Genomic DNA, 22,787 nt, shown 5'->3' with positions numbered 1-22,787 from the left:
ATAAAATGCCAGCAGAGATCATAAAATCATAGCATGGTTTAGGTTGGAAAAAGACCTTTAAGATCATCAAGTCCATCCATTTACCTGGGACTGGCAAGTCTGCCACTAAACATGTCCCCAAATACCACATCTACATGGTTTTTGAAATTTCCAGGGACAGTGATTCTACCACCTCCCTAGGCAGCCTGTTCCAATGCTTGAGCACCCTTTCAGTGAAGACATGTTTCCTAATATCCAATCTAAGCCTCCCCTGGTACAACTTAAGGCTGTTCCCTCTTGTCCTACCCCTTTTTGCCTGGGAGCTGAATCTTAACACTCGTTTATTGACAGCCTCCTTTCAGGTAGTTTGAGAGAGCAATAAGGGGTCCCCCCGAGTGTCCTTTTCCTCAGACTAAACAACCCCAGCTCCCTCAGCTGTTCCTTGTAAGACTTGTGCTCTAGACCTTTCACCAGCTCTGTTGCCTGTCTCTGGACACGCTCCAGCACCTCAATGTCTTTCTTGTAGTGAGGGGCCCAAAAAACAGGATTTGAGGTGCGGCCTCACCAGTGCAGAGTGGCTTCCCTGGTCCTGCTGGTTTACATCATTTCTGATACGGGCCAGGCTGCTGTGGGCCTTTTTGGCCACCCAGGCAGATGGCTGAGTCGTGTTCAGTCAGTTGTCAGCCAGCACCCCCAAGTCATCTTCTGCCACACACCTTCCCAGCCCCTCTTTACCAAGCCTGTAGCATTTCATGGGGTCGTTGTGTCCCAAGTGCAGGACCTGGCACTTGTCCTGGTTGAACCTCATACAGTTGGCCTCAGCCCATTGATCCAGCCTTTCCAGATCCTTCTGTAGTCTTTCCACCCTCAAGCAGATCAATAGTCCCAGCCTACTTGGTCTTATCTGCAAACTTACTGAGGAATGCACTTTATCCTCATTGTTCATGCTTTCCTCAGTGCAAATCTGAAATGTATGTACGTATAAGTTCTGCAGACGTATTATGGTGCTTACTGACTGATAAATGTAATCATCAGTAGTTCCTGTTATATGTATATAATAGTTATCTTTCCATTGTACAGGTATATGTTTTAAGCCTTTGACAAGGCTAGTTTTATAGTGTTTAAGAGTAATGGCATTAATCAGAATGGCTTCAACAAGTCCAAGACTCATATCAGAATTACTATTTGTGCTGGTGGTGTGAGGAATTGCTGGTTTTATAAATTCTCCTTTTACCATTCTTTTGGTAATGATCTGTGAATACATGGCTTTATCGTATGCATAAATCCTAAAACTGTCTTCAAAGTCTTGAATGTATGGAGGATTTTGGTCTTTTTATTGCTACAAGGAAGTGCTTTTTGTGTACTGAAATAAATGACCCCAGTGCTCCCAGTGCAAACCTTTGAGATTGTATGGAGAATGAAATATATATGCATGAAGTATACGTGCATTTACTGTATTTTTAAAAGATAGCAAGCAGTTAGTTCAGTATATCTTTCATATTAATCTCCTTGCATGATAATTCCATAATTAGCAGAAACTCATGTAGTAGAAAGACATAATTACATACTGTATCAAAAAAAAATACTGTCCTTCAAAAAATTTGTGATTAACTGTAATCTAAATAACTTTTGTAAGTTAAAAGAATGTTTCAACTAAGTAATTATTAAGATATCTTGAAAGATGGCTGGTCGAGTATAATCTTTGTAGTAGTTGTGACAGTTACTGTGAATGATGTAGGAAGAAAAAAATAAATGTTTTATAATTGATTTTTTTTTTTTTACTTTGGGAAAATGAAAAGGCTCGTCTATAACAAAAAATTTATGCAGCTAGACTCCAAACTAATGATTTTGCCTAAGTACTACAGCAGAAATAGTGTATAAATACTTCACAAAAAGCCAATATGAAATAACTAAACGTCATTTTTTTCAATTAAAGCATTAATTGAAAATTATTTGAGCTGAGCGTAAGCCAGCACGGAGTCACAGAATTTTTATGGAATTTATTGCCAGCTTACACAAACTTCTGATCACTGATTTGGGTATTGAGAAAAGGAAAGAAACACCAAATTGAGCCTTTCCTCCCCGTGCTCAGGCTCAGCTTCTGCCTCACAGCTGCCCACTGCACCCTGGTCTGAGCACCCCGAGCCGCCCGGCCGGGTTCCTGCCCTCCCCGCTGAGGCACTGGCCGGTGCGGGAGGTCAGGGCCCTGCACAGGTTTCAGGTTTCCCTCATCAGCTCTGTGCTTACTAGTTTTTCACCACTACTCTTTCCTGCTTGCTGGTTTTCCTCTGCTCTTAGTTTTTCTCTTCAGTGTCGGTCACCCATGGGCTGTCCCTTGGGGGGGGGGGGGGGGAATCCAGCTGCGGGTCACCTGCAGGCCACAGTGTCCAGAAGCGCACCTGTTTCACCACGACACTTTGTTTCCAAATGTTTCCAGGCACTGGTGGCTTCTTTCTTACACCTGCCTGCCCAAGGACCCCGCAGCCGCCTCAGCCCTCTGCTGCTGTTTTGACGCCTCATGGCTTGCTCCAGCCGATGTCAGTGCTGGCTGGAACCGGCTGTGACCACGCTGGGCAGTCCGTGGCACTCTCCCCACTCCCTCTGCTGCCTCATATGTAGTTTGGTTAGTATAAGAAATTCTTGACGCTTAGACAGATATGTAATTACTGAGGTAAATACAACATTTGTCTGAGCTAATGTTTTCATCTGAAGGTTTTTTTCTTCTCTATAACCTCTTTTAGGATGAATATGTCTTTATTTGTTGCCATAAGTAGAAATGGCAACTAAGAGTGCAATTTTATTCTTACCAGCTCAGCTGTTTCATTTCATTAGGACACTGATCGTTTAGTTACTGTGCAAATATGAACCTGAAATTATTTGCTGCATTGAAAGAGGTACTCCAGAAACGCAGGGGAAAGCAAGGGGGGCGTGACAGGAGTGGCAATGAGTGGGTAAAGTGCTGTCCTGTTGCCCTGATGGTGTCTTGGAGGAAGAGTTTTTAAGGAGTTGTTTTGGACCAGGTGTGCCAACGTAATCCTTGTTGTCTCTCAAGTCAAAAAGATAATAACATAAAGAAAACACAAAACTTATTTGCTTGAAAATCTAACAAACTATTAACAGAAACCAGTGCTGTGGAGAAGGGAGTAGATGTTAAGGAATGGCATAGGTAGGCTGGGTCTGGATTATGGACTCTTTTTAAAATTCACTGTGTTAGAGGAAGACGTAGCAAGGGCACGCAATAAAGCCAGGATTACTGTCATCTAAATGATCAGCAAAAATTACTTCTGTAGCACTGCTCTGAGTAAGTGCCAGCAGGGTAAATGATCTTTGTGAAGACCGGAGAGGATGTTTCAGTGATCAAAACATGAGACAACAAAGCCCACACAACAGGCTTCTTGGTGTGAAAGCGCTGAAAATCCCATACAGCTTTTATCTGTAGACAAGTGTTCGAGGGAGATTATTTCTTACTCTTTATAATTCAGATGTAGCCTGGTCATGTCAAAGCAGTTTCATTTGAAGGTAGGATATGCATATGTCCATATGAGAAATCCCCTTTGTAACATAGATCCATGCATATGTAGCAAGTTTCTGTATCTAGAATTGGCCAGCTGTGCAGTATGTGCAAAAATAGATCCACTGTGTCTAAATGTTGATGACTTACCCTTCAGACAGCACACAGCTGTGTGCTTGCTCAAACCAATTGTTCTTCTGAAAGGCCTGTCCAAATTGTTGCTCTGTGAGGACTGCTGGACATCTGGAAGTCTGAGACAGATGACACTTTCTCTTCCCAGATCAAAATTTGAGGTGGAATAAGAGCTTTATGGGGGAAATTTTGTTGAGCAATACACTCGATAGAGTGAAAGTTTTGAGCCTGAGTGATTGTCAGGATGGCTGTATTATGCACAGTGATTAATGGACCAATTAGTTGCAACAGAAGACTTCTATGAGGAACTAGGCCAGGGATTAGGAGTCAAATGAGTTAAGGAGTGCTCTCACTTGCTCTCTCATTCTCACAAGAGGGGGAGAACTCTAAAGCATGCCTGCATTTTGGGGCAAAAGATGGAAATGCAAGGAAAATAGTGATGAAAGATGTGAGAGAGGACTTACAGATAAGGAACAGCCAAAACGAAGCAAGTGGAAGGGTTATGCAAGCAGATGAGAAACGTTTGTATTTGTTACAGTAAGAGGGAAGAGCACTTTGAAGTTAGCCAAAACAGAACATCGGGTTAGAGAAGCTGGGCTAGTGTAAGACAGGGCTCTGTTGACAGTGGTGGTCAAGGATGGAAAGGAATTGAGCACTGAAAAAAATTAGTATCTATGTCAGTGAAAGAGGAGGAAACAGAACTTGGATGAAAAAGTGAAGTCTAAAAAGCGTTTGTGTAAAATTTATGGTCATCAACTCTGGTAGTTTTTTTATTCTCCCTTTACATTATTTCACTGTACAAAAGTTTTAAAAGCTTTTCAATTTGCTTTTCAGGTTGTTGTTACACGTTTCAGTATTCCGTACACAAAAATACATTTAGGATTCTCATTAACTATAATGGGAGATATGGTCACTACATACTAACAACATTAAAAACTCAATTAACACTTATAATTATGCAGTAGGATAGCAAACCCCCCCCCACCTGACACACCCAGCCAAGAACAAAACCCAAAAGCCACTAGCAGTACATTAGCTGGGTTGTGAGACATCAAATGGTTTTGAAACTAAATATACTTTTAACTTTGTTGATATATAACAGAAAGCAGAATTCAGTGCAGGTCTTTCCAGAGAATAAACATAAAAGAAAAATGCTAAAAATAATTTTAGCCTTCATGGTTAGGTTTTTGAGAAATCTATGTGAAATTGATGGACTAGGTGATTGAATTTCAAAAAGTCGTTGAAATACAAGAGTGATTTTGTGCTGTCTATGTTAAAATTTAAGGTCATCTCACGGGTGCATGAACAGAGGTGCCTGCAACAACAAGAGAAAAGGCATATTTTTCAAATTCACTTTGAAGTAAAATCCAAGTCATGCATTAAATGAACAATATTATCATAAAACAAGTACTAATCTTGCCAAATACTGAAAATTTAAAAACGCTTTCATAAAAATGTAAACTCTGTGTAAAATTAACAAAATATTAACTGAGCCAAGAATGTTAAATCGATTGTAATGCTTTAGTCACACTATTTTAGCAGAATTGATTAGACTAAAAGTATTTGTTAATTCAAAGCACTGTAGTATAGTTCCCTGGTTTTAATTTGTAGAATTTTCCATTATAAATGGTTTCTGTATAGTGTCTTCTTTGGCGTCCTTGTAGTCATACAGAATAAATTATGGATGAACTTACTTTTCAATGTGCCTGAATAATCAGAATCTGTACAGCTAATGTATGGGCAGGCTGAGAAAGGCAGCTAGTTGCTAACCTCCGTATGATTGCTCCAAGCACCAGGCTGCACTTGTATGCCAATTGTTAAACATGATAACACTAGTGGAACTTTGGAAATGCCAATTCCTTTGCTTCTTTTTCTGGATTGGACTTCACTGTTGGATTTTATGTTGGGCTGTGTTGGGTATCCAAGTATGCCTAATGTAGCATGAAATCTTTTATCTGTGTATTGTTGCACCACAAAATGTGGATTTACTGTTTCTGTGGACGTTGCTCCAGACAGCTTAAATATGACAAAGGATAAACATGAAAAATGCTAAGATGAATGTAAACTACTTGTGTAGGTGTGCTAGAACCATACATATCTCACATTTTCAGAATGTGAGTAGTGTCTGATTATACAATCTAGGTCAGGAGCTGTCCAGCTAGCTATATGGTTCCTCTTAGGTCAGATTTTAGACCACTCATTTTATGCCTCTTGTGTAGAGAAATAACTACATGCAAAATAACATGAACTAATAACACAGATAAATGTAACTAAATAATAAAAACTCAAGCTCTCAGCTGTTATATTACAGCTATCACAACTATAACATGCAAAGTGTCACATGACTATGCAACACTAGGGAATATAAGAAAACAGTGTAATGCAAGACTTCAAAAGCAAAATGCAGGCTTTCACTGAGGTGCGTTAGCAAGAGATCTATACTGGATATTGCTGGAAAACTCAGTATTTACTAATCAGCCTTTTGATTAAAGATCAGGAAGCTATTTCAGAAAATACAAATTTTTAAATGTCATAGAAAAACTGCTGAACTGATTTCAAATTGCTGATAAGGTTGTGGTGAAGGGGGGGCAGATTTCTTTCCCATTTTCCACTTTAAAGGTTTGTCACAGTTAAAAGAAAGGCATCACCAATAACATTGCAAAACACCCAGTGACAAGGACAAAGAAATCGAATATACACTGTGAAGCACAAGTTGGGTATTTTACTAGAAGCTGACAGTCGTACTAAAGATCTTATCAAGCAGATATGCTAGTTTACGCAAAAAACACTGCTTGAATGATTTCACATGTGGCATCAGAATTCTACCGTTTTCATGGACTTAAAGGAGCAGATGTTTACTGCTTTGGGAATTTCTCTTGGAACCGAAACAATTTTGTCCAATGAATTTTTCCACCTCTTCATATTTGAGATTTTTAAAAAGGAAAAGAAAGTGTATACAATTAAAAAGGAGTATAAAATTTAAAATAGATCATAAAAATGCATCCTTGCAAGAATTCAAGCTGTCAGAAGCCCGTATGCGTTTTTATATAAAGGTTGTTTTTTTTTACTGCATTTTCATTTGTATCTGTACGGTAGAGGAGGAACTGCTAATGGACAGAACACTTCCAGGTTATGCTTGCTATCTGTACATTACATAAAATACTCATTTTACACACCTTGGCATAAACCAGTTTATTCTGCCATACATAGCAGATTACTTAAAATATTTTTGATAGTAATAATCTCAAGGTGAATTAAACTGCCACAAATCCAAATACCGTTGTAATTTGGCTGGGTTTCAGAAGGATGGATACGTACATTTTCTTATGTGCATAGTGACAGTGAAAGTGCTTTGTCTATATGCCATCTCTATAATTGTGCTGTTTATGTGAGAATGAACATTTTTATTCATCCTCTTTTGAAGTAGGATGATTCTGTAAAATCGGACTGCTAGGAGACTTAAAGCATGTCCTCTGTGAAAGTGTAAGCATCCTTTATACTATGCAACTGAGGAACACTAAAGGTGTAATGGGAAGCTACTGGGAATCTATCTGAGTTATGGTGCAGCTAGCAGGCATTCCAGCTACATGTCTGTGGGAATAGTCTGATAATAAAAGTTACTCAAAACAGTAGTTTAAATAAATCTTATAGAAATTGAATGGACTACAATTATGCTACTTGGATGCCAGGTCTGACAGAGTAGGAAGTTGTTACATCTATTTGTTGGTAGTGATGGGGCTGGGGGGTGGGTGGGGGGAGGAGGGGAAGTGGTACTATCATGGCACTAGGAGATTCTGGTATTGCTTGTACGCAGATGTTTGAAACTGAGACACAGATAGACTTTAGTATTCGTAGACTGATATTGCATGTTAGCCAATTACAGACCCTGTGCTTGTTATCATATAAAGAAAAGTATATATCTTAGTATAGTTTCCAATGACAGATACAGAAACCAAGCTAAGAACAGGCTTAATTGGAAAGTATATTGATTAAAGAACATGCTGGAAAAACCTGTGTGGAGACAGGAAAAAACCTGGGAGTGGGGGCTGGTTTGCCAGTGTCTGTTACAGGTGTTCAGTATTTTTTTTTACAACAGCATGGAATATGACTTTGGCCTGTAATAAGAGATGCTGTGTAGATTTGGCTTTATCGTTTTACAATGACTGTCAGAAGAATAGATAGGAAAGCAGTCTGAAGAGAGAAACTACAGGGAAAAGTACATAATTTATCAGGTCAATAAGCTTTTATGACACTGAGATGCACCCAGGACACTCCCAGTGAGTCCAAAGTGTTCTAGAAGTATTTGCTTTATTTTTCATATTACCTTCGGAGCAATAGACATGTCCACAGGCTCTCATATATTGGAATAATATTAATGGGAATAAAATAGATTGGGAAGCATACAAATTTGCTACAGAAGTTACGTGTAAATATCTTTCAAGCATTTGTGTTTCTATACAACCAATCAATTACTAGGTTGATGCTGATGTATAACCAGCAATAGTAAGTGGAGTTACTCTGGGTTTGTATTTCCTCATTGCTGAAGACTGAGTCTAGCACAATGCCTCAATAACTTGATGCAGTTCAATTTAAACATTTTCCCCAATGCAACAGTAATTATGTAATTATGAATGTGGTGAGTAGTGCACTGTTAAAATGAACGATGGTGGCAGATGTCCAAAGTGGAACAGGTTGCAGGGGTCTGTGGTTAGACATATGTGTAGAGAAAGGAGTGGTATTACATTGAAGAGTATAGAATAAGTTCAGAGTTATTGGCAGAGACAGTGAGAACAGTGTTCTGTAATGAGTCATTGTAAAGCTTTTTTTATTCTTGCTGAGGTGGAAGAATAAGGCAGTAAATGCATATATTAATTAAATTAAATGTTTTTCATCATTACTGTTGACTTGTCATCTTTCATTGTTTACTATGGATGTTCCGATTCACTTAATGCCTATGAATGGGTGAAACTGTTTAAGGCCTAAATGCAAAGGCCTTATAGTTTGATCTGTGATAACTTCTGGAGTAGATGAAATTAACAGGAGCAAGAATTAAGTCAAAACTCTAGCTATACAACTGATGTTGGCTTTTTGAAGTTACTTCTGTGTTAATTTGGTGTGTGTTGAAAGGTTTACAAGATTTAAACAATCAAGTGCTATTTTCAATTAGGTGACTTAAGCATCCATGAGTCTGCAAGATTTACAGAAAGTGGATGAGACTTAGTTTCTTTTAATGCTTAAGATGATTCTGAAAATAGGACTGGACTATCTAACTTAGACCTTGAAGATAAGCAGATAATTCCTTAACGATCTGTCACAGCTTCATGACCTAGTGTATAATAAGATACTCCACTTGACTAAAATTCTGGCTATTGTCAGATATGTCCAGGACTGATTCAAGCTTACAGACTTTTTGGCATAGTTGTTCTACTACTAACCTTCCAGAATATTAGCCAGTGCCTCAAATATCAGGACTTTTTTTATATGTAGCAAAGAATTGGGAGTTGTGACTGTGATACATCAAACATGACCTCTTAATGCTCTCCAGATTGCAACTTGAAGGATATTTATGCCAACTAGCATATATAATACCCACTAACTCCACCTGAGTATTAGCATCCATTATATTAAATGCTCCTTTTTAAAAGTATAAACCTCTGAAATGTTAAGAATCATCTAAAAGGAAAAAAACCAACCCCACAGCCATTTTGTGAAAATTAACAGAATTCTTTTGTTCTTATTTCATGTGCGTCCCTCAGTTCTGACTCATTAAATTAAATTTTATTTATCAAAGGTTTTAATTAATTTTCTCGTCACATTTTTTTATTTCTCTCTATAGTATAATGAAGAACTTCACTATGTAGAGCCGTGTCTGAATGGAACATTAGTTCAAGCAGATAGAGCCAACAAAGAGGTAAGGAATGAAATTAACAAAGTAGCAGAGAGATAGGATGCAGTGTGTAACAATGTGCTATAATGATCTTTTCCTGGTATAATGCATTCCATTATTAGAATTCATTAATTATTCTCCATATGCCATTTCAAAGGAGTCTTATGTGACTTAGTAGGAAGAAAAAGTAATAACCTCCCAGTTAAATTGATGGAATAAACTTAATGCAAAAACACAGAAATCACTGAAAATATACTGTTTATGAAGTTTAGGAATTATTTTAAGTAAAATACTTCCTTTTCTTAAAATTGAATTATCATTCTGTTACCAAAAATTACTGAGGAAGAAATTGCATTCTTAAGTTGAACTAATACTAAAATTAAAACAAAATCTCAAAACAAATGAAAAAAAATATAATATTATGTGAATAAAAAATTTTCAGCATTCCAAACAGGTGTGTCAAAATAATAATGCATTCATTAGAGAAAGTTCTGTGAAAGTTTCAAATTAATTACATGCTTCTGGCATTTTAAAAAAATATTACAGTGATTTCAGTGAAAGTTTTATTTGAAGGAAGATTGCAGTAATAATCTGCACCTGGAAATTTAGTTTATTCCCTGCCGTCCAAATGCAGTTTCTCTTTGCCTTACTCCATCACACTTCTTAGAAGACTAAGGTGAGATTGTTTAAGCCATGTAAAATTATGAAATAAGATAGTTGAGAAGTCCTGTGTTTCTTGTAGATGGAAATGCCTGTTAGAATAAGCTACTTGTGTTGTTACTCTTCCCTGCTAAAGCTTCCTCACGGCAGCAGTCTTGCATCATTCTTTAAATACTTCTCTCTCTCTCTTTTATTAAAGGCAAATCAGAAGAGTTTCAGCTCGGCACTGAAGTGTGCTTAACATTCAGTGCGTCTGTTCATTTTTGCTAAATTCAATGAGATGTTACCGGAAGTAAGAAATGTAGGTCTGAAAACACACTTCTAAGTGTGTCATTGTTAGGGCTTTCTATGTATACTGAGACAAAATGAGTTTCATCTCGTAATGCTGAACTTTGCTCCATTGTATTATTCACATGAGTTCTTTCATTTTACTTACATATACATCTACATTCTACAGGAATTATTCTTTATGGGCTGCTTCCTTAATATAGTTGATGTTCTCCACTGTTGATTCTTAGGTTATCTAAATATCATTTGGTCGCTATGTAGAATTACATGATTTTTTTCTAATAATTTAGTGTTGAAGACCCTTATTTGTGAACTGAGATCCAGTTATCAAAAATGAGCACTTTATTGTGGGTGCATCTGATGAGCCATATGAAAGCTGTACAAGTTCTATGCTTAAAACTAAAGTTGCAAATATATTGCCCAGATGTACTGTCTGGAATTAATCCTACTGTTAACCTTTCCATCACTCTGCAACTGATCAAAATACAGATTATCATATGCCCATATGTTACTTAATGTCAGATTAATTTTAATGTAATTGATCAAAAATTTTTTATGCCACCCAGATGATGTTCAGATTTTATGAACAGTGCTCAATAATTCAAAATAGTAAAGTATAATTTCATATTTTGTTTTTTCAGAGTAAGCTTCAATATAATTTCTAGTTAGCTAAATTATTCATTTTTTTAAATTTCTGGAATCACTTTGTGGTGGGTTTTTTTTTGCCTATAAATTGAATAATGTATCCAAGATTTTGGAGAATAACTAAATATGGCCTCTTTTCCAGTTACTCATACTAGTGATCTGGCTGTTATTCTTTCCTTGAATGGCCAGAACCAGAGAATAATTTTGAAACAGCTAACATGTAATAGTTCTGTGAATTTTTATATACTATGGCTTTGTCAATCTTCGTTTCTGAACTTCTGTGAATTTATACATTCTTACTATTTTTCTAATTTATGTAATGAAGTTAACAGTTTATTTGCCTAAACACTGGCAGGCACAAAAGTGCTGTTGTCCTGAGTATAGCTTAGATTATGAAGTAAAGATTGTGAAGGAGATGGACAACCACTTAATCCTAAACAACCAATTCAGTTGTTATGCTCCTGAATTCATAGTTACAAACAGCTTTCTCATTGTCTGATATCGTTGTAAGATCTGATCCTGTGTGATTTGAATATACTGACATGGCAATATTACCTGGGGACCTCATAAAAAATTCACTGAATTTCTTGGAAAAGTTTCTTTTGGATTCATAGCCTTTTGGTCAGGTACATAGAAAAAAGATGTCTTAAAATGTTGTTACGATATGTATTCCAAAACTGGTCAAGAGCTATCAGAGTAGCTGTGTTTTGGACCTCATCATAAGAATTCAATCAGTTTCGCTGTTCCATTCATTTCTGTGAGTCTGACAGATATACCAGGCTTCTCCTGTAGTTTCTTCTGTGTGATTGACAAGTGTCCATTGTAATATTACACAAAAGTAGGTGAAATTTCATTCTCAACCAGTCTTACAAGCTAAATAGCCCTTTGCATGTTCACTGGTAATAATAGCTCCTTTTTTTTAATTATTAATTGATAAAGGAGAAACAAGAAAAATATCATGACAAACACTGCAATGTATTTTTTTCAGACAGCCATTATCAACATACAACCATAAGTTTCTGTCTTAGAAAAGTAGAGCTTGTGATTGACAGGCAATGTTTTAAAATATATGTTATTATTCAGTTTCTGTGTGTATACATATGCCTGATTTTTTTGGAAGTCCAACATAGGTCTGAAGATGTAACTATATAATCTTTCCAGAAATTTATATTCTTTATCTTTTAATGTCAGATATTCATCTCAGTTGAATGGGAGCAAGAATGTCCATCTCTGTTACTACCAGTGTAAGCTCTATTAGCACCAAAATAAATATAAACATTTTAAAACAAATTAGAATATTTTTTCTTTAACTAGCAAATATCTATTCTCATATGCTAACTTTCAACAGAAACAAGTAGAAATTGCTGTATTTCATATTTCTATAGTTTTCCCTTATGTGGAAAGAGAAGACATGTGTTGCTGGTGGTTGCAAGGACTGAATTTTTACTATAAACCTGAAGTTTTAATAGTTTACCATGGTTTCATATTTCTATATGTATACACCTGACCTTACTAAGACAGGTATTTCTTAATGCAGCTTTTCTTGCTGGAAACATGCATAACACCAGTTTTACCAAGCTATTAATTTATTCTGAGTAAACCTTTATTTCTATCATAAATGATCCTTAAAAGAAAAAATCACCTACCCAACATACACAGATTCACACCCCAGTTCTTGCTAACTACATCTACTAGCTTCATCTACCGTCACATGTAGAAAATAAACACAGTTCTTAGAAGCTGAGATTAAAAAATTACTTTGAGATGTTTGACTGGAGCTTTTTATCTCATGAGGAAAGCAGCTGTTTCAATAACTCCAAATAAAAATTGCTTTCACAGGATCAATACCTCAGTTTCATTTGTCTTGAAGTATTTATTGAAGAATTACTTTGCTGTCTTTATATAAAGCTCAGATGTTTTCAAATAGAATATTTCTACTCTGATGTCACTTAAAAGTGCTGAATGTCTGTCTTTGAACTGAGTTTTCTTTAATCTCTAAACTTTAACAAAACAAAGAAAATTTAGAAGATTAGGCTGTCCTTATCACGTGCAGTTCATTTGTAGTGAGCAAAAGGCTAAACCAGCTTCTCAGCAGAGTAAATAGGGTTAAATTATACCAACTTGGGGCAGATGGACCAGGGCTGGACTTGCAGAGATCAGGTCCTCTTTTTGGGGGAGAGCTGAGTGTGGTGGTTGCTTCTGCTGAAAGGGTTCCCTTTTGCCAGCACAGACATTGCCCTGCTCATCCTCATCTCCTGCACAGCTGCAGTAGCAGCCAGCCTGGCTTTCCAAGATACAGGTGTGAGTAAAATGGTTTGGTTTGCCACCTGCAGCAGCCTGCTGCTTTAGGCAGTTGGGCTACAGCCAGAGCCTATTCTGTTCCCATGCGCAGCCTGTCTAGGTAAGATGAAACCTGGAAGCATCTTCAGGGAACTGAGCGTAAGCATTATTTTTCTTTTCTTTCTTTCTTTTTTTTTTTTTTTTTTTGTTTTTTGTAGGCTACAGGAAACTGCTTCAGCCTAGGGTTTATAGCAGACTGGAAAATAAGTGCTTCTTAATGATGTTGGTGCTGAATATTCAATGGAATTATGGGTAGCAAATGAACATTCTCTTTCCCATTCAGGGATAGGCTGCAGAAATTCTTCTCCATAATGTGTAAGGAATGTAACAGACTTCCAAAGAACCAGACTTTCAGAAAATCCAATTAGTCTTGGTGGAAAAAAAAAAAAAACCAAACCAAAAAAAAAAAAAACCAAACCAACTATCTGGTGTCTGGTTTACACATTTTCTTCATTTTCCCCCTGCCTTTTAAAAAAATCTTATTTCTCTCTCCACATCTCTTGTGTTTGTGGTTGGGGTTTTTTTTGTTGTTGTTTTTGTTTTTTCCTTTTTTGGAGGGGGGAGAGAAACATGTTGTAAACACAGTGTCAATTCCACACATTGGCTCTAGACCACTTACTATTTTCTGGACCACAGTGTGGGAACTACTTACCTAAGGAAAAAAAAAAATCCACTCTCATTAAAGTCTGAAAAAGCATGTAAAGCAGTGTAACCCTCTTATATCCACTATATGGTGACATTCTCCCTTAAGAAACGTGGCTTGGTTTTCTGTTCCAAGTGTCAGGAAAGATATAAGCCCACATTTCCCCCCCACCATTTTTCTTTCTTTGTCTTTTGGGTAGGAATGTGGGTCTGACACTACAGTAAATCTCTACAAAGTTCATGCAGAGCAAGGAAGTTCCATTTCTTTTTGAATGACACCCTGGTTATTACTGATGAAGATGCTTTCATCTCCTCTACAATGTACAATCTGTATTCCACTTGCATCCTTACTTAAATTCTTACTTCTCTACCCTGTAGTTAAAATTTTAGGTTTCTCTTCTCACAGCCATTTTAGTAAGGGGTAACAAGTTAGATTTATTATTTAATTTTTAATCATGCAATTTAATATTGTATGATACAGGAGCCCAAGTTAGCCGAAGATTCTTGACCCTCCATTGTTTTGCTAAGTAAAGAGACCAGGTAGAAAAGAAAACATAACATAAGTACTTTTACCTTTGAGACTTTCAACTTAACCAAATGCATATTTTGAAGATTGGTACATATTTCATAGTGACTGGCATAGTGAAAGTAGTGAAGGCAGGAGTTTTTTTGTGTGGTTTTTTATTTTTTTTTAAATGAGCCCCATCAAACCTGTAGGGGTTTCTTGATCACTCCTTGATTAAAGCACTAATAAGTATCTGTCTGGTGCATTACAATAGATCTTTAAAGGATATCAAATAACTTTAATATAATTAAGCATTTAAACATTTAACATATTCATGCATTTGTGTTAAGGAAAAGGAATTAAGTCTTGGAGAAAGCAGGTTTTCAGCACTGAATCTCTAGCGTGTTGATCAAATAACATGCTTTTCTTTGAGCAAGAATGAGGATACATTGTAAGAAGTGATCATTCTAAGCATCTAAACATGTTCCTTACCACCTTCAAGAAGAGGAAGTAATGCAGTCTTAAGTGTAAATCTTCAATTAACTTTGTTTTTTCACTGCTAGCAACAACCTACAAAAAAGAGATGATAGCATAATATTTAGAAATTTCCACACATTTTGATCAATTTCTTTTTCCTGTAGCTTTCACAGCAGTGGGGTTCTAATTGCACCTTGATTTTTTGAATTTCAAAAGCATACTCCTTTTGAGAGATATATTGAATCAAGTCTGGTTTATATATTTATAAAAGACAAACTTACAACTTCAAATATAGCAGTGATGTAAGTCATGTTAATATGTGCCACTAGTTTTACTAAGATACAAAGTAAGCATCCCAGTACTAGATTTCTTCCAACATACAGTGTTTCTGCTTTCATTTTTACAATAGGAGAATATAGTAATTTGCTTTAAGAATAATTATAAGTTCAGGTGATATGGCAGGCATCAAGTTGCATCCGCTTCTTTCTAAAATTCTTCATACCCTAGAATTTGTCATGAAATTTTTGTATTGGCACATACATGCACTGAAGGTTCAGTTTAGATATGTGGAGAAATGTTCTCAGAATGTTGTAAGCTATCTCTTACTTGCACAACTCGCTTTAAGTTTTGTTTATCATAAAAATTAAATCTATAATTACATTGGGTACCATAAATGAGGTTGAAATTAATCTGTGATCCTAAATGTGGTTTAGTAATGAAATATGTAACTTATATTTTACCAGACTAATTTATAATTTGGCATTAGCATTAAACAGCTGCTACCTTGAAGTGTATCAATTTGCTATATACAAATTTCAAAAAGAGTGGGAAATAGTTCAGACACTATTCTGTCACCGTCTGCACTTTCTCTACAAATTATAAACATGTGGAACTGCCTATTTTAATACTAGTTTTCATGGACCGAGAGGTTTTCATCTTTGAGAAACTCCATGTTACAATTTACCTACCCCAAAGGAATCGGATGACAATCTGATTTAATGTAACTCCAGATTTAAAGTAACAATAGTGTAATATACATTCCACTTTTATATGTTGTTTTAATGTACTATATATGGGTTGAGGACATTTCTCTGTAAATGTTTCCAGATGAAATATATCATCTTCTAGATGCACAGATAGGCACAGTAACTCCAAACTAAATCAAGAACTTACCCCTGTGTAAATTAGAATGACAAAAATAGACAGATGTAGTATATAACTTCCAATAAGCTTTTATTTTTGTATGGAATTACCAGAAATTAAATAACCAGAAGACTGATACAGCAATGCAGCTGACTGAAATTGCCAGTGAGAGGTTGGTAAATACAAATTTTGCATATTTAATTTTTTAAGCAGATTACTGAGGTGTATATTTATCTATTCATCTCTGTCAGATCTCCAAAAAAGTTTGGTGACTACATTGCTTAGCTGTTAAGAACAAAAACATAGTCTCACTGAAATCTACTTTCTTATAACTGGCTAGTCATTAGGGACCCCCAAAACTTTCAGCTAGCCTCAGACCACTGAAATTTGGTCTTAAGTTTTCTATTGCAGCCCCAGGGAACTAATTTACTTAACAAGAATGTTTTTAATCTGAATATATTGAATCTTGAGCGCTTTCTTTAGCATTGTTTTCAGGATTGCTTTCCTGAAAAAAAGTAGTCTACCAACACAACGTGTTAGTGAACACAAGTGGTTGGATAATCATCACCAGCAAGCTAATCTGTAATTTCCCTGGCGATGGATTTTAAGTGGGACGATGCTTAAATGCATTTTACAGATGCAAACGAACATCTATCAACTGTTAATACATGTGGGTAAACTTCCCAGTGAAACATCAGTAAGCATCACTCTCCCACCTCACACATATGCCTCCTGATTGTCTGGTTGGGTTTTTTTGCTGGTTTATGTGATGATGTGCTTCATTTTCACTTCACAAATCTTTGCCAAGTATGTCTCAGGAACATTTGGAGTTACAGTATGCATGGATGAGTATGGAAACTAATACTAGAAGTAGCAAAGACTTGCACTAAAACCGACAGAGAAATCTGGGGGAATGTTGAACCTATTAACAATGTTAATATTAATGTAGGAAGCTCACCCTCATCAGACACTTAATAGTATTACTAGTAGATATCATAGTTTTCCAGTGTAACTGTATAAATGCTGCTGCATGTATCAGTTGTGAAGTTACTTACCTCTTTGGAATCAGTGGAAAATGCTTTATTCAGGTATGCTTAGGCTTGAATCCATCGTCCTGTAACCCCATCTAATTTGGGTGTTCTTACTTATCATAAATGGTACCTTTTTTCTTGGTAATCACAAGAGAACTAGAATAAAAGGTATTTGTACAGGGTACTGGGACTATTGTGTGGCCTATTGCCTTAATAAGAAGGAAATAAAAACTTTGTTAGTTGTCATAAAACCCCTGAAAACTGTATAAATGGGAAGTTTGGCATAACTTCACTGATTTCAGAAACTCCAAAATAGAAAAAGGCTGGTTTAGCTACCTAAGTAGGAAGATAAGAAATGGGGACTTGAATTATCAGAAGGTTAAAACAGTAAACTTCCCATCAGTGTACTTCTGTCTTGTCAGTGGTAGAGAAATACAATATAAAAGCAAACAGGTTTTCAGGTTTTCCAGAAAACAGATCTGCATTAAGGCATAGCAAGCTGAACTTACTGGGTAATGTATCTCTATTTGTGAGGCTTTAGGTGGTGTCCTCATATTAAGATGCATTAAAACAGCCTGTGAAGTCCTGTAGACTGTGGGCCAGTTAAAACTTTAGCCAAGCACGCCACTATTGTGATTTTTTTTTTTTTTTCTTTTTTTTGGTCATGATGCTAAAGGAAAACCTGTCAGTGAAATTCTGCAAATGTTTGCTATGGTAAAAAGAAGTTATACCAAAATATGAATGCCAGACATTAGGGATTATGTTAGCTGACAATTTATCTGCTTTTTTTTTTTTTTTTTTTTTTTATGTCAGAGATGGTGTGGTTGTTACGGCAGTTACCTGGCATTTGAGAATTGGAACACAGATCTCTGCTTTAATGTATCATTACTTGCTTTCAGATGTGTTCATTTCCTCAGATGTCAAACAAAGGTGGCTGTACTTTTTTCTTCTCCATTCTTTTTCTCATTTAAAAAGGGTAAATCCTTGAAGGCTATGGAGTATCCACATTAATGTAATGGAGGTCAGAATATTTCCCTGACTGTTGTACAGATGTGGGACTCTTCTGTGTTTGTTAGGAGTGTCACTTCCAGAATGTAAAAATTTGTCATCTTATTGCGATTATAGATCCCAGCCAGCATTTATAATCTTAAAGGGTAACCTTTGTAAAGCCATTAGAACAGCCTGTAAGATGAAAGGCTAATAAAAAAAGGTGACTTGGAATTTCTTCAGAATTGCCTTCAAATCGGTAAATTATTCTTCAGCTATACTATAGGCTAAAAAACCAGTGTGTCATTTTGGCTGCAAAGTTGAGAGCTACAAAGCTGAAGGAAAAATTCAGTTTTCACAGTTTTCTGGCCTTCATTTCAGAAGATTTTTTTTTACTTGCCTGCAATGACTTGAAATTAGGTTCTTACCTAATTTCAGATAGCCTCCTCTACCTCCTTAAATTATTTTATGTTCTGAATCATGAGAAAGTGCTCTGAATCTTTGCAAAATCATAATGTCCTCTTCCAAGCACACATTTGTTGAAATAAGTTACTCTTAACTTGAATTATTTAAATTTATTAACTATAAACCCTAATAAATAAAAAGTAAGAAACTGGAAAAAAAAGTAACAAAAATACAGTTTGTTAAGAAACTGAAAAAAAAAAGTAACAAAAATACAATTTGCTATCATAATTTGCCAGACAATTTTACCCTAATCCCTGAAGTATGAAAATTTAATGTAATCATCTAACTAAGTATGGTCCAAAATCCCTACAACTGTTGATGAAACTGTGAGGCTAGAAAAAGGTGAATACACCTGGGTATACTGAAAAATGCTTTCAATAATCTCATTATAAGAGAAACTCCATGTTCAATCATGATAAATGGTTACAAGTTTGTCCTCTTGTTCAGTTATGCTAAAGCCATATGTAGCAGTGGTATGATTTTAATATTCTGTTTAACCATTCTACGAAGCATAGAATATGACTAAGATCTTTCGGTGTTCTTCCTGATTTAAGTTCTGAAATAGTCCAAGTCAAGTTGGGCCATCTGATTTTTAAACAGAAATAAGCATGTGACTTTTGCTTTTAATCTTGGGGGAAACAGTGTCAGTATACACCATTCAGTATACTGTATTGTTCTTCAAATAGGCATACTTGTAACTGTACCGAGGATAAGAACCCATTTACTGATTCTAGGTCTGTCAAATGTATTTATTTGTTGGTTTCTGACTTAGAGAATCCTAACAAACTTTACACGGTTTAAAAAGAAAAGAACCTTTCCAGTTTGCATAGTGGATTATTATCAGAACTTAGGATCACTGGGACTTTCTGATTTTGGCAGTGGATAGTGTTTATAAACAGACAAGACCAGCACACAAGTGTACAAGACCAAGTGTATATATCGCTGATGTTCTGGTCTGAACACTTGTAGATATACGCAAAGATCTTCTCCTGACTGTATTGCACAAGTGGATTTGCATCCTCACTGTCTCTTGCTCATGTTTTTCAGCCACTTCTAAATGGATCATAGGTACCTCCGCAGTTGAACATATCTATGGTTCCTCACTGCAATAAGACACAACTTCTGTTGAGATCTGGCCCTATAATTTTGTAATCAGACATCAGAGTCTGATTGTCATAATTGTGTGCCTAATTTGCATTCAGAATTACCAAGATTATGCATGTCAATTAGGTATTTGAGTCCACAATTAGATATTGCACGTTCTGGTAATTGCACATGGAAATTAGGCACACAGTTACATGCAAATGATTGTGCACATGGTTGGACAGTTACCCAATTCAAACTCTAGGAAATTCATGTGTTAATCTATAAGGGTTCCAACAGGACGGTAAGAAGAAGCTGAGGTGAAGCAATGTTATTTCTTGTGCAGTTTATTAGTAAAAAAGAACTATTTAAAATGTAAAGATTAAAAGATGCTCTTTGACTCATTAAGAGCAGGGGACTTGTGCTTTCCGTCATCTGCTTGATTTCTGAAACCTATTGAAAGTGGAATTGAGGTGTTTGTTACCTCATTCTAAAAATTACTTATTATTTTTCTTTAAATTGATGTTTCCAAGGTCAATGTCCTGCCCTGACATTTTTTCATTAATAGTAGGGTTGAAATATACCTTTCGGTTTTGCAGTGCTTTGGTAAGGAATGGAATTATTGAGTGGCAGTTGGAGACATGCAGGCAAGTTGTAGAGAAATTTTGAGAGGTGTGCTAGTTTGAAACTTTGGTTTTCTCACACCCAAAGAATGCAATACTTTTAAAAATACCTTTTCCAGTAAGAAAGGGGGCATGATAGCATGACTGGCAGGGCATTGCTTTACTAACTGGACATGCGGAATAGGAAAAAATGAGTGTTTGAAAATTTGGATTTTTTTCTTATAATTTTTCTTCTTAAACCAGCTGCATGACAGATAACATTTGTGTCAATAGTCATAGAATCATTTAGGTTGGAAAAGGCCTTTTAAGATCATCAAGTCCAACTGTTTAACTAGGTCTGCCATGTCCACCACTAAAACATGCCTCTCGGCACCACATCTACTGATTTTGAACATTTCCAGGGATGGTGATTCTCATGGTGACCTCACTGGGCAGCCTGTTGCAATGCTTGACCACCTTTTCAGTGAAGACATGTTTCCTAACATCCAATCTAAACCTCCCCTGGTACAACTTAAGGCTGTTCCCTCTTGTCCTACCCCTTTTTACCTGAGAGCAGAGACTAATTCCCATGTCTCGACAGACTCCTTTCAGGTAGCTGGAGAGAGCAATAAGGGGTCCCCCCGAGTGTCCTTTTCTTCAGACTAAACAACCCCAGTTCCCTCAGCTGTTCCTTGTAAGACTTGTGCTCTAGACCTTTCACCAGCTCTGTTGCCCGTCTCTGGACACGCTCCAGCACCTCAATGTCCCTCTTGTAGTGAGGGGCACAAAACTGAACGCAGGATTTGAGGTGCGGCCTCACCAGTGCAGAGTGCAGGGGAACAATTGCTTCCCTGGTCCTGCTGGTTTATATCGTTTCTGATACAGGCCAGGCTGCTGTAGGCCTTTTTGGCCACCCAGGCAGATGGCTGGCTCGTGTTCAGTCAGTTGTCAGCCAGCACCCCCAAGTCATCTTCTGCCACACACCTTCCCAGCCCCTCTTTACCAAGCCTGTAGCATTTCATGGGGTTGTTGTGCCCCAAGTGCAGGACCCGGCACTTCTTCTGGTTGAACCTCATACAGTTGGCCTCAGCCCATTGATCCAGCCTGTCCAGATCCTTCTGTAGCCTTCCTACCCTCAGCCAGTTAAACACAACCACCCAGCCTGGTGTTTGCAAACTTACCAAGGGTGCACTCGGTCCCCTTGTCCAGATCATTAGCAAACTTATTAAACCGAACTGACCCCAATACTGAGCCCTGGGGAACGCCACTTGTGACTGGCTGCCAATTGGGTGTAACTCCATTCACCACCACTTTTTAGGCTCCACCCAGTTTTTTCCCCAGCATAGAATACACCCATCCAAACCGTAACCAGCCAGTTTCTCCAGGAGAATGCTGTGGGAGACAGTGTCAAAAGCTTTACTAAAGTCTAGGTAGACAACATCCACAGCCTTTCCCTCATCCATTAGGCAGGTCACCTTGCCACAGAAGGAGACCAGGTTCATCAAGCAAAACCTGCCTTTTGAAGCCAGAATAAAATTCCACTCTTTAAGAGGGTAAAAAACAGCCTCCATGAGAGTACAACAGCACATTTTGATTGTTTAAGAATAAACAGCCTCAACTAGATGTAGAGTTAACAATCTGAGGAAGCTGTTTGTGCTGTCTGTAAAATAAAACATGATTTCTTTTGGCATGGATTGAATTACTGCCATACATCCAGGGAATCTGTTATGATAAAAAGGAAAACAAATAAATGTTAAATTCACATGTTGTTGTGTGATTTTTCCAGTGGACATACAAAGTGCTGAAATTCTGAAAAAAACAACGACAAGATAGAGAATGGAGTTGGTTTAAAAAACAAATCAAAAAACCACATCAACTCCCTCTAGACATACGAAGAGCAAACCACACATGCATTTTAGTTATTTAATTCTTTCGCCGAATCACCTTGTAGCAGCTGTTACTCTGAAGCCTGGAGGCAGAAAACATTGATTTGTTAAAATTCATATTGCATGAAATCGATTTTTAACACTTTTACTATTTTCTATCAAACAAATGTCACTATTATATTTCTTCATATATCAACAGTATATTTTTCAGAACTTGTATATATATAGCTATGGCAAGAGGAAATATTTTTCTCTGGAGGATCACATGAACTGAATTGCACACTTATACCATTTACAAACCATTTATAAATGTTATACTGTTTACTAGTAATTTTCGGTAATCTGTTTATTCTGTATGTTCATAATTAATAATGTATATGCATTGTAATAAACATTGCATAGTATTTGTCTCTGTTCAGATATTTTATAAACTACTTTATATATGTAAATTATATACTATATTTAATATAATTACTTCTAATACCAAAATAATTCTATTTTAATTACAAAGCAGTGATGTATTT

At 36.6% G+C, this 22,787-nt stretch overlaps 1 protein-coding gene across 5 annotated transcripts in view; it reads left to right on the top strand.

Annotated features, from left to right (window-relative positions):
* The window catches only part of CACNA2D3 (calcium voltage-gated channel auxiliary subunit alpha2delta 3), a 468,281-nt gene that overhangs the window by 203,685 nt on the left and 241,809 nt on the right, over positions 1–22,787 (top strand). For all 5 annotated transcript variants that reach the window (XR_008747525.1, XR_008747527.1, XR_008747526.1 and 2 more), the window contains one exon: positions 9,459–9,533. Coding sequence is in view for 2 of the 5 variants with exons in the window: in XM_055806468.1 (XP_055662443.1) it covers positions 9,459–9,533 (75 nt within the window). In the remaining 3 variants the exon portion in view is untranslated. The remainder of the gene's footprint in view (positions 1–9,458; positions 9,534–22,787) is intronic.

This window comes from Falco peregrinus, chromosome 5 (genome assembly GCF_023634155.1).
Source record: "Falco peregrinus isolate bFalPer1 chromosome 5, bFalPer1.pri, whole genome shotgun sequence".
NCBI classification, from domain to species: Eukaryota; Metazoa; Chordata; class Aves; order Falconiformes; family Falconidae; genus Falco; species Falco peregrinus.
The sequence above is the reverse complement of the archived record's forward strand: the minus strand, read 5'-3'. Positions and strand labels throughout refer to the sequence as shown.